This window comes from Littorina saxatilis, linkage group LG9 (assembly GCF_037325665.1).
Source record: "Littorina saxatilis isolate snail1 linkage group LG9, US_GU_Lsax_2.0, whole genome shotgun sequence".
NCBI lineage: Eukaryota > Metazoa > Mollusca > Gastropoda > Littorinimorpha > Littorinidae > Littorina > Littorina saxatilis.
In genome coordinates, this window is record NC_090253.1 from 52,227,037 (window position 1) to 52,238,828 (window position 11,792).

General features: G+C 47.2%; 1 protein-coding gene across 1 annotated transcript in view; it reads left to right on the top strand.

The window, feature by feature from the left end:
• Positions 1 to 7,810: 7,810 nt before the first annotated feature.
• The window catches only part of LOC138977459 (uncharacterized), a 5,757-nt gene continuing 1,775 nt past the window's right edge, over positions 7,811 to 11,792 (top strand). Inside the window, exons 1-2 of the mRNA XM_070350327.1 lie at positions 7,811 to 8,071; positions 10,687 to 10,965. Of these exons, the coding sequence (XP_070206428.1) occupies positions 7,811 to 8,071; positions 10,687 to 10,965 (540 nt within the window). The remainder of the gene's footprint in view (positions 8,072 to 10,686; positions 10,966 to 11,792) is intronic.

Consider the following 11,792-nt stretch of genomic DNA (forward strand, 5'->3'; position numbering starts at 1 on the left):
CACACACACACACACACACACACACACACACACACACACACACACACACACACACACACACACACCTAGCCTTGGCCCTTAATATCAACCAGGTGTGGATATGTTCTTTATTTAATTGTGCTGAACGTCTATCTAATTCGCTCTAATTAGGCCAAACAAGGCAAGGCAAGGCAAAAGTTTATTCTGAAAAAACACCTTGGGTTACATGAATTAGAAAGGAAATAATTAGAATAAAACAACAACAACAAATGTATTAATGGGACACAACGCTTCATCAATAATAACCATACATAGGTCAAACAGGATTTATAACCAATTGATCATAATCACAAGTGTGTGAACAGAACATTTTTTTATTTATTTGTTTTATATATTTCAATTTTTTCAGGCGAAGTTGACAAAAATGAAAATGAATAAGTACAGAATGTATGATATGATTAGACACAATAACATACATTGGCAGAGTAATTATACACAATGTAAAATGTAAAACATGAAAATATTATTGGTTAAATAAATTGTTATACATTGCCCATTTTAGAGTAAAATTATGTTCCCTCATTTCAATTTGATGTACATATCGGTCAACTTTATATTGGTAATTAATATAATTACAAAATGCCACAAGGCGTGGTTTACATTTATTGAAACGACATTTGTACAGAAAATATTTGGCATGTAGCAACAAGAAATCAAAACCATCATCAGTTCTCGTTTTTTTTATCGTAACCAAAAAGAACAAGTACTTTATTCATTCTCAGTCTTTGACAATGATCACATTGTGATTTTAACCACCTTTCAAAATCTTTCCAAAATAGTTGAACATGGTGAACAGAACATATTTGTTTTAATCAAAGTCGTGAGATAATAATTATAAATTTGTCATGATATGCATGTGTGTGTGTGTGTGTGTGTGTGTGTGTGTGTGTGTGTGTGTGTGTGTGTGTGTGTGTGTGTGTGTGTGTGTGTGTGTGTGTGTGTGTGTGTGTGTGTGTTTTGTTATGGCTATGTTAGTTTAGGTCGCGTTTTTGCGTGTTTTTTTCTGTTTCTTGCATTTGAATTGTAAACCTGTTATCGGGACTTGCGCTATATGTTCACCTCCACGTGTAATTCAAGGGGTTTAAGCTGTCAGCAGGTATTGATCTCTTTACGTGATACCTAGGATTTAAACTGTAAACTGAAAGTGACCTTTTAAAGCGAGTCTCAGATTTTCTCCTGGCTATATATAATATCCAAGGAAGGCCAACAGTCGTCATTGGCTTCTTTCTCACTTCGTCACCAGATGTGAGAGATTGGTTTAGGTCTCGCCGCCGAAGTGACTTCATCATCTTTTCTGTAAAAAAAGTGGTCTTTTGTCCCCGTATACTTGACTCCAACAACATTTGTTGCAAGTAAAACAACAACGACAACACCATCACCACCAACTGCTACAACCCCTGCAAGCACGTTCAAGATAAAGATGACGACTGTTACACGACACTTGAGATTGCCACAAGTTCTCAAATGTCGTATAGTTGTGTTCTTTTATTCTACGTCGCCCGTCTTCGCAGCAGCAGAAAACAACTCGTCAAATTGAGTTCGAGGATTTATTTAGCATTACATACATACAACTGCACATCTAGCAGAACTCAAATAGAAGCTTTTTTAACATTCAAATCGCGCTGGCATATATAGTAAATACTCAATCTCGAGAATATTCCAGACCGAACATGATACAACTACATTATACGAGCCGTGCATGGACTAAACTAGCGACATTCTCTATGACGTACATCAAAAAGCGCCGACGCACTTAATCCGAACGAACGCCACGAACTCACGAATAAAACAGCATGGTAAACAACTTGTTTTGACAGGACTAGAAAGTTCACCTGCATTCTCGTCCAAGCATAAATATTGTGTTTACAAAATATAATATCGGTACTTTCCCACAAAGTACAAATAAGTCAACTACATGCAACACACAAAACTGAACCAAAGCTCAGCAACGGTAGCGTTTCCTAACATTACCCCCAACACCAGAAGAAATTTACCTAATTTATTTCAATCATTGAAACGCTACCTGTACACATATTATGTATACATAACAGATTGAAATCCAGGTATGTACATTAGTCTGTTGGAGAATGAACACCGTTTTACTCAAATACTCGGCTGAGAAAATCTGCTCCAACATTGTCTGAACCTTTGATCGATTCCACTCGCATATCAAAGTTCTGCAAGTACATCACCCACCTCATGATACGATTATTCACAAACTTCGCAGAGTTCAGGTAGGTGAGGGGTTTGTGATCAGTCTGAAGCACGAATTTCACCCCTTGGAGGTAGAGTTCAAATTTCTTGATTCCCCACACGATGGCTAAACACTCTTTCTCCATGGTCGAGTAGTTCTTCTCGGCTCCTGACAGCTTCTTGCTGGCATAGCTGACCGGAAACGGTTTACCACCATGCTCTTGCATCAGCATGGCGCCGATCCCTTCGTCCGATGCGTCTGTACGCAAGATGAACTCTTTGGCAGTATCAGGAAGGCGTAGCACCGGGTCTCGTGACATCAGGTCGCGCACGGTCTGGTATGCCTTCTCCTGAGCTGGTCCCCAGAGTATTCGGTTGGGGCATCCTTTTCAGGTCATGTCCGACAAAGGCGCCGTTATGGCGGCGAAGTTTGGAATGAACTCTCTGTAGTACCCAGCCAATCCAAGGAAGGATCGCACCTGCTTCTTGGTTTCAGGACGTGGCGCATTGAGGATCTTGGTGACGTTTTCCAACAAAAGCCCCTTTTGACCTTCCTTCAGTGAATGACCTATGAAGTCAACGTTGTCGGTTCCCAAAATGCACTTGCTGGGTCTCACGGTCAGATTAGCTTTTGTCAGGCGGGAAAACAATTCCCTCAAAGTCTCCAGATGCTCCGCAAAGGTCTCCGTGTGGACTAGCAGATCATCCCAGTAGTACACAACATTCTTCATTCCTTTGAGCATTTTTCGCATTCCCCTCTTAAGGGTAGCACCACTGTTCACCATGCCAAAAGGCATCCGCAGGCACTCATACGTTCCGTCTGGAGTTGCAAAGGCGGTCTTTGGTATGTCCTCTTCGCGCACAGGAATCTGCCAATATCCCTTGCTGAGATCGATCTTTGAGAAGATCTTACTGCCGGTTAACTGTCGGAATAGATCAGTTGCCGTCGGCATTGGTTCAGGGTCAAACACGGTGATCTTATTGACTTTCCTGAAGTCAATGCATACCCTGTTTGTACCGTCTTTCTTCTTGACAACAACAACGGGAGATGAGTAAGGGGATGATGACTCACGGATGACCCCCATCTTCAACATGTTGTCGATGTCCTTCTTCAAGGATTCCCGAGCCTGAAACGGGATAGGGTATGGTTTTGAGCGAACAGGAACGTCAGATGTGAGGTGGACTTCATGTTCGACCAAGGACGTAGAGCCTGGAACATCAGAGAACCTATGGGTGAAGTCGCCCATAAAATCATGCAGCTCCTTCTGCTGATCTTCTGTCAGGTCAGGTCCTAACTTGACGTCATCCACTCCCTCTTTCTTGTGGAGGTCTCCCAACTCCAGTAGTTCCTCGCCGTCGAACTCGTCTAGTTCGGCTGGTTCTTCCACACTTGCTGCGACCTGTACTGCTTCCGGAGGTCTCTCCACATACAGTTTCAGGAGGTTAGCGTGGTAGATCTTGGACTTCTTGCCGACATTCACCTTGTAGTCGTTGATCCCTACCACGGCCTCAACCTCGTATGGGCCTTTCCACTGCATCAGTAGTTTGTTGTGATCAGTGGGAAGCAGTATCAGCACTTTGTTACCTGGTGTAAACTTCCTGTTTACGGCTTTGCGGTCGTAGTAGTGCTTTCCGCTATCCTGAGACTTTCTCAAGTTTTCTCTTGCAATCTCGAGAGTCTCCTCCAGTTTCTCTCGCAACTCGAACACGTACTGGTAACTGTTCTTCACTTCAGGTGTGTCCACATCTTTCGTCCACAATTCCTTTAGTATCTGCATCGGGCCTCTCACGGTCCGCCCGTACATCAGCTCGAACGGGGAGAATCCAGTGGACTCTTGTGGCACCTCCCTGTATGCAAATAGCAAGGCATTGATGTAGCGATGCCACTGCCTTGGCTGCTCACTGCATAGTTTCTTCAGCGTGGACTTCAGCGTCGCATTGAATTTTTCGACCAGCCCATTGCACATCGGGTGATAGGGTGTCGTAGTCAAGTGACGAATGCTCAGCAGCCTGTTGACCTCTTCCATGCATTCAGAGACAAACTGTGTCCCCAGGTCTGTGAGGATCTCTTCAGGAACCCCAATTCTGCTGAAAATGTCCACAAGTGCCTCGGCAACAGTTTCTGTGTCAATTTTCTTCAGAGGCACGGTTTCTGGGTACCTGGTTGCATAGTCTACCAGGGTCAGTACCCAACGATGACCCGCTTCACTTGGCGGTTTGATCTCGCCGATGAGGTCAATGGCCACCCTCTTGAAAGGTCGGTCGATCAAAGGCATCTTCTGCAACGGCACTTTCGGGACCCTTCCTCGAGGTATGGTTTTCTGGCAAATATCGCACGATCGGCAGAATCGAGTCACATCTGCATGCAGTCCTGGCCAGTAAAACGCAGCCTGGATTCTGTCCGATGTCTTCTTGACACCCAGGTGACCTCCCATAATAGAGTCGTGGGCCACCTCCATCACCTGGCGCCTAAGTGGTTGAGGCACCAGAACTTGACGTAATGGCTTCCCACCGTTGACTCTCGGGTGCTGGAACACTCTGTACAGGATCTTGGCCTTTACTTCAAAGTGCACAGTGCCTTCGCCCTTAGTCATCTCCTTGACAGGACGACTCCTGTACTTTGTCAAGGTCAAATCAGCTGCCTGTAGCTGAATCAGCCGATCCCTGTCCACGACAGCAGTTGCAGAACTGTTGGTGACCCTGTGTGGCATAGTTGTTTTGTCCTTCTTCGCCTGGGCTCTGGTCGTCACAGCGCTTACAACCTGCGGCTGGTCGCGGCGATGCACAGTTGCTCTGTCATCTCGTAACAGTTCGCTGATATCTTCATTCGCGAATGGCAGTGGGTCTTCCTCCTCAACAGCAGGCTGAGCTGCGCCCATTCTCCATTCGACATCAGGGTCATCAGGACGTCTCGCACCCCCAATGTTCCCAATTAATAGATCGTACAAGGGCTTCTTCAGGCAGACGGCCTCAACTTCTCCGGTGAAGTATGGAGTATCTATCTGGATCTTTGCCACTGGTGCCTTCACGCATTTGCTGTCAGCCATGAGCGTCCACTTGAAGTCACCAGTGAACTTCTCTGTTGGCACCAGATCCTCTTTGACAATGACTCCATTGCAGCCCGAATCTCTGAGAACAGTCACTTCCTGCTTCTCAACAAATCCCTTCGACACGGGCATGTTCGACACTGACACAGCTGCGCTGGCGACGACAGAGATTGACTTGCCATTAGCGAGTAGAAGCTGGCCATCAGATAGACATTCTTCCACGTCCGATGGTGTATCCACTTGCTCGGCAGCCCTTGGGAGTATGACGCTGCTCGCACATACTTGTTGGTTCGAGCCACTCGTTTGCCTCTTGTTGTCGTAATATCTCCGTCGATGTTCTTGCGCTTTGTCATTGACATGTCCGTTATTTTTCTTTTGGGGACAGTTGGCGACTCGGTGGCCCTTGGCATTGCAATGGAAACACGTTATGTTCTGCCCTTCATTGGATGATGGTGCGGACTCAGTTTGTCCCTTGGCAGGTTGGTTTGCCTGGTTTCCGCTCTTCTGGAAAGGTTTCGTTGACTTTGACGTCCCCAGGGTCCTTCCATGAGCAATGAGATAACGCTCAGCAGCATCAGTAATGTCCTTCAAACCCCGCAGTTTTTGCTCTTCCAAGCGGGTCGCCAGGTCCTTCGGGCAGGCATTAAGGAATTGCTCCTTCACGATCAAGTCCCGCAGACTCTCGTATGACTGCTCTTCACCTGATAACTCCACCCACTTCTGCAGGTATGACGACAGGCGCTCCACAAACTGGCTCGGTGTCTCTCCAGACAATGGCTGGCATTCGCGGAAGCGTTGACGGTAGCCCCTTTCAGTGAAGTTGTAGCAACGCAACAGAGCTTCCTTCAGTACATTATAGTCTCTGGCGTCATCGTTTGAGAGTCTAGCGTAGACCTCAAGTGCTGCCCCAGTCAAATGTGCGCTGAGTAGAATCGCCCAGTCGTCGCGCTGCCATCTAGCACTCTCAGCGAACCTCTCGAATCTTGCAAGGTAGCAGTCGATCTGGTCCTTCCCGTCAGCGAATGCTGGAAGTTTCGGTGCCCTGTGTAACATTTGCTGCTGGTTATCTCTTTGGCGTGGTGCCTCGTGCTCATTTTGAACACGCACCATTTCTGTCTGAAGCTCTAAACGCTTCGTCTCCATTTCTATTTGAAGCTCTACGCGTTTCAGCTCCATTTTCCTTTCTTCACGCTGTGCTTCTCTTTCTCTTTCTTCACGCTCACGCTGCGCTTGTCGTTCTTCACGCTCACGCTGCGCTTGTCTTTCTTCACGATGCGCTTGTCTTTCTTTTTCTTCTCGCTCACGCTGCGCTTGTCTTTCTTTTTCTTCTCGCTCACGCTGCGCTTGTCTTTCTTCACGCCGCGCCAGCAGTCGTGTCTGGGACTCGACGAACTCCGTCAACTGCTTGCCTTTTAGTCCCAGTTCAATTCCTTTTGCCCAGAACTCAGCCATTCTGGTCTTTTCTGGTGCGTTCGTCTGTATTCTTTCACAGCCCCGAACGTAGACGAATGTAGTCTTCTAAAGAACACAGTCTCTACTGCACCTCCGATGCTTCTCTCGTCGCTGTTCACCTTCGTAGACGCAGGCTGCCACCCTCCTCGTCTAACGTGACGGCGCACTCTGCTCACGATACGTACACGACGTACCTCAGTCGTATTTCGTAGTATCAATGCACTAGCTCCGCGACGAAGTCCGTCTCGTCCAAACGGCAGCTAACCTCTGTAATCCCGATACACTCCGGCGTCGCTCACCGTATCGAGCTGCGGCGATTACCAAACTCTTCCCACAGTCACACCGAATCCACGGTTCCGTAGTCTCAATACTGATCCCTCAGGATACACCCGATTGATGGCTACCTCCTGTGACTGTCTTGACGCTGGTCCTTGTTGCTGGAAAACCCTTGGCGTTAAACGTAGATCCTTGGCTTGGCCCCCAATTGTTACACGACACTTGAGATTGCCACAAGTTCTCAAATGTCGTATAGTTGTGTTCTTTTATTCTACGTCGCCCGTCTTCGCAGCAGCAGAAAACAACTCGTCACATTGAGTTCGAGGATTTATTTAGCATTACATACATACAACTGCACATCTAGCAGAACTCAAATAGAAGCTTTTTTAACATTCAAATCGCGCTGGCATATATAGTAAATACTCAATCTCGAGAATATTCCAGACCGAACATGATACAACTACATTATACGAGCCGTGCATGGACTAAACTAGCGACATTCTCTATGACGTACATCAAAAAGCGCCGACGCACTTAATCCGAACGAACGCCACGAACTCACGACTAAAACAGCATGGTAAACAATTTGTTTTGACAGGACTAGAAAGTTCACCTGCATTCTCGTCCAAGCATAAATATTGTGTTTACAAAATATAATATCGGTACTTTCCCACAAAGTACAAATAAGTCAACTACATGCAACACACAAAACTGAACCAAAGCTCAGCAACGGTAGCGTTTCCTAACAACGACAATGACAGCAACACTCCGCATGCTGCTGATATGCTTTCAGCCTCGGCCAGATGAGACTGGCGACGAGCACCATAGTGCCTGTAGACGGCGTGTTCATCATCACCATGATTGCTGACCCCGACGGTAAAACGGATATGTTCCTGCAGCTCGACGGACACGATGCTGGCTTCGTGGCTTACGCTGTAGAAGATGTTATTGCGGGTCTGAGTGTGGGACTCTACCTGAAGGCTGGAACCAGAGTAGGTGCCCGGTTCACTGGAGATCCCGAAGATGCCACCAAATACGGCATGGCCTTAGCCTCCTACATAAAGGTCAGGCTTTTATCACTTAGTTTCAGTATGACTAGGATTGCTGACTGTCATAACAATCAGACATGTTCTTGCCGTATGGTGTCTGCCAGAAATCGTTTGACGTTATTGGTGCTTGTACCCTTTTTCAGGGTTCCCTAAAGTGCGCGTCCCTGCTTCCTATATGCACTAGAAGCCAAAATCACGTACTAGAAATTCTTTGAGAGGGTCCCGGGACGCATGGAACATATAAAGAGCGGGTCCCAGGACGCACTACATTTCCTCTTTCGTGCGTACCGTAAGAACTCCTTTCAGACTGCAGTCGTCAGTCAAGTATAGTGCTAGCACAACTGCCCATTTCACGACGAAAAGATATGTATTTAACACGGTATAGTCGAAGTGCCCTCTGCGAATATTTTGATGAAAAAAAGACATTTCATATCTCACTATTCACGAACACAATGCATTTTAAGAACACATGGGGTTTGGTGTCCATGGACCCTCTAAACACTAAAAGCGGGGGGTTTGGTGTCCATGGACCCTCTAAACACTAAAAGCGGGGGGTTTGGTGTCCATGGACCCTCTAAACACTAAAAGCGGGGGGTTTGGTGTCCATGGACCCTCTAAACACTAAAAGCGGGGAGTTTGGTGTCCATGGACCCTCTAAACACTAAAAGCGGGGGGTTTGGTGTCCATGGACCCTCTAAACACTAAAAGCGGGGGGTTTGGTGTCCATGGACCCTCTAAACACTAAAAGCGGGGGGTTTGGTGTCCATGGACCCTCTAAACACTAAAAGCGGGGGGTTTGGTGTCCATGGACCCCTAAACACTAAAAGCGGGGGGTTTGGTGTCCATGGACCCTCTAAACACTAAAAGCGGGGGGTTTGGTGTCCATGGACCCTCTAAACACTAAAAGCGGGGGGTTTGGTGTCCATGGACCCTCTAAACACTAAAAGCGGGGGGTTTGGTGTCCATGGACCCTCTAAACACTAAAAGCGGGGGGTTTGGTGTCCATGGACCCTCTAAACACTAAAAGCGGGGGGTTTGGTGTCCATGGACCCTCTAAACACTAAAAGCGGGGGGTTTGGTGTCCATGGACCCTCTAAACACTAAAAGCGGGGGGTTTGGTGTCCATGGACCCTCTAAACACTAAAAGCGGGGAGTTTGGTGTCCATGGACCCTCTAAACACTAAAAGCGGGGGATTTGGTGTCCATGGACCCTCTAAACACTAAAAGCGGGGGGTTCGGTGTCCATGGACCCTCTAAACACTAAAAGCGGGGGGTTCGGTGTCCATGGACCCTCTAAACACTAAAAGCGGGGGGTTCGGTGTCCATGGACCCTCTAAACACTAAAAGCGAGGGGTTCGGTGTCCATGGACCCTCTAAACACTAAAAGCGGGGGGTTCGGTGTCCATGGACCCTCTAAACACTAAAAGCGGGGGGTTCGGTGTCCATGGACCCTCTAAACACTAAAAGCGGGGGGTTCGGTGTCCATGGACCCTCTAAACACTAAAAGCGGGGGGTTTGGTGTCCATGGACCCTCTAAACACTAAAAGCGGGGGGTTTGGTGTCCATGGACTCTCTAAACACTAAAAGCGGGGGGTTTGGTGTCCATGGACCCTCTAAACACTAAAAGCGGGGGGTTTGGTGTCCATGGACCCGCTAAACACTAAAAGCGGGGGTTTGGTGTCCATGGACCCTCTAAACACTAAAAGCGGGGGGTTTGGTGTCCATGGACCCTCTAAACACTAAAAGCGGGGGGTTTGGTGTCCATGGACCCTCTAAACACTAAAAGCGGGGGGTTTGGTGTCCATGGACCCTCTAAACACTAAAAGCGGGGGGTTTGGTGTCCATGGACCCTCTAAACACTAAAAGCGGGGGTTTGGTGTCCATGGACCCTCTAAACACTAAAAGCGGGGGGTTTGGTGTCCATGGACCCTCTAAACACTAAAAGCGGGGGGTTTGGTGTCCATGGACCCTCTAGACACTAAAAGCGGGGGGTTTGGTGTCCATGGACCCTCTAAACACTAAAAGCGGGGGGTTTGGTGTCCGTGGACCCCTAAACACTAAAAGCGGGGGGTTTGGTGTCCATGGACCCTCTAAACAGTAAAAGCGGGGGGTTTGGTGTCCATGGACCCTCTAAACACTAAAAGCGGGGGGCCCGGGACCCCCTAGGATGGGCGTCCGTGGAGAGCGCTGCATTTTAGAATAGGTTGAATTGACTCTAAATGCTCTGGGCCTTCCTATTTTTTTGGCATGACCAGTTTAATTTACATTGTTCCGAAAAACGGTTTCAAAACAATCAATATATATATGTAGTCCTGGTTATCGGAATTATATGTAAAAGAAACCTGTTTAAATAATAGATTAATTGTTTAAAGAAAGACAATTCGCATAACTGTCGAGGCAGTTAGTTTCCTCCCACAATCCCTCTTGAAAAGAATGTATGCTCAGCCCTGAAAGAGCAAACAGGAAGTTACTAGCGCAACCGTCAGACGTTGAATGAAGCTGTCATGCAGCCAGTGCTGGTCGTGTTTCAGGCCACGTTCGCTGTACAGAATTCGGTACAGGATTCTCAGACCTCTCCTTGTTTCAAACACCTAGCCACGGATAGATAAAAGACAGCTATACTGTTACAGGACAGCTTCGTAACGGTACGCAGCAACGGGTACTCCTCGAGCCAGTCCAACGCCGTACACTTCCATCACCAGTACCTCTCCGGCCGGACCTGGAAGTCCATTCCAGCCACTTCAACGTTCAGAGCCAAACATAATGGGATTTATTGGGTGAGTGCAAGACCAGACTGCGGCAGCGGTGATGTCAGTCTGAACGTTGGGGGTGGACTCTTCAACGTCTTCTGTAACGGTGACAAAGCCATCTCTGCGTCCGGAGCTTTCTACTTGCTAGCTGGAGAAGATGTGAGTTTGACAGAGTGTGTTTGGGGCGGAGACGGGTTAGGAAAGAGGGTGAGGGGGAGTATCTGGGTTCGGGTGCCATATTGTGTGTCGTTTATTTCTTTTGTTATTTATTCATTTACATAGTTTTTACATTAGTGATTCAGATAGGAATTCTTTGCTCCTGGATCCCATTCCTTCTGTGTTCATTCATTCATTCATTCATTCAATCAATCATTCATTCATTCATTCATTCATTCATTCATGCATTGATTAATTAATTAATTCATTCATTCATTCATCCATTCATTCATCCATTCATTTATTCATTCATTCATTCATCCATTCATTCATTCGTTCATTCATGTATTAGCATCACATGGGGGTGTTCGGACTCCGAGGAGAGCCTGCATAACGTTGAATCTTGAATTAAATACCTCGCCGAACGTTGGGATCGAACCAATCATGCCGATAACAACAACTGATCATGAGTAAACACTTTACCAGATCTGAGATAATGAACCGAACTTTGCACGAGAAAGAATGTTCTTGTAATGCTACGTTTACACTATGTTCCCGGCGGCCACGGCAGCCCCGTTTGCCCGAAACGTAGTGCGCCGTGGGATTTTGACCATTTTTTGTCTGTGTACTCAAGTTTTGTTGGGTCCTGTCAAGTTTTCTCACGGTCTGTTACGGTATCCGTGACGGGCCATGGGGGGAGAAAAGGGCTGTGTCCCGGAGGCTCCAAGGCGCACTACGGTTCGGCAATGGATGTCAGTACGTTCCTTCTCGGCCCGACACGTTCTGATGGGGTCCCTCACGTTTCTCACGTTTTGATTAAGGTCTGACAC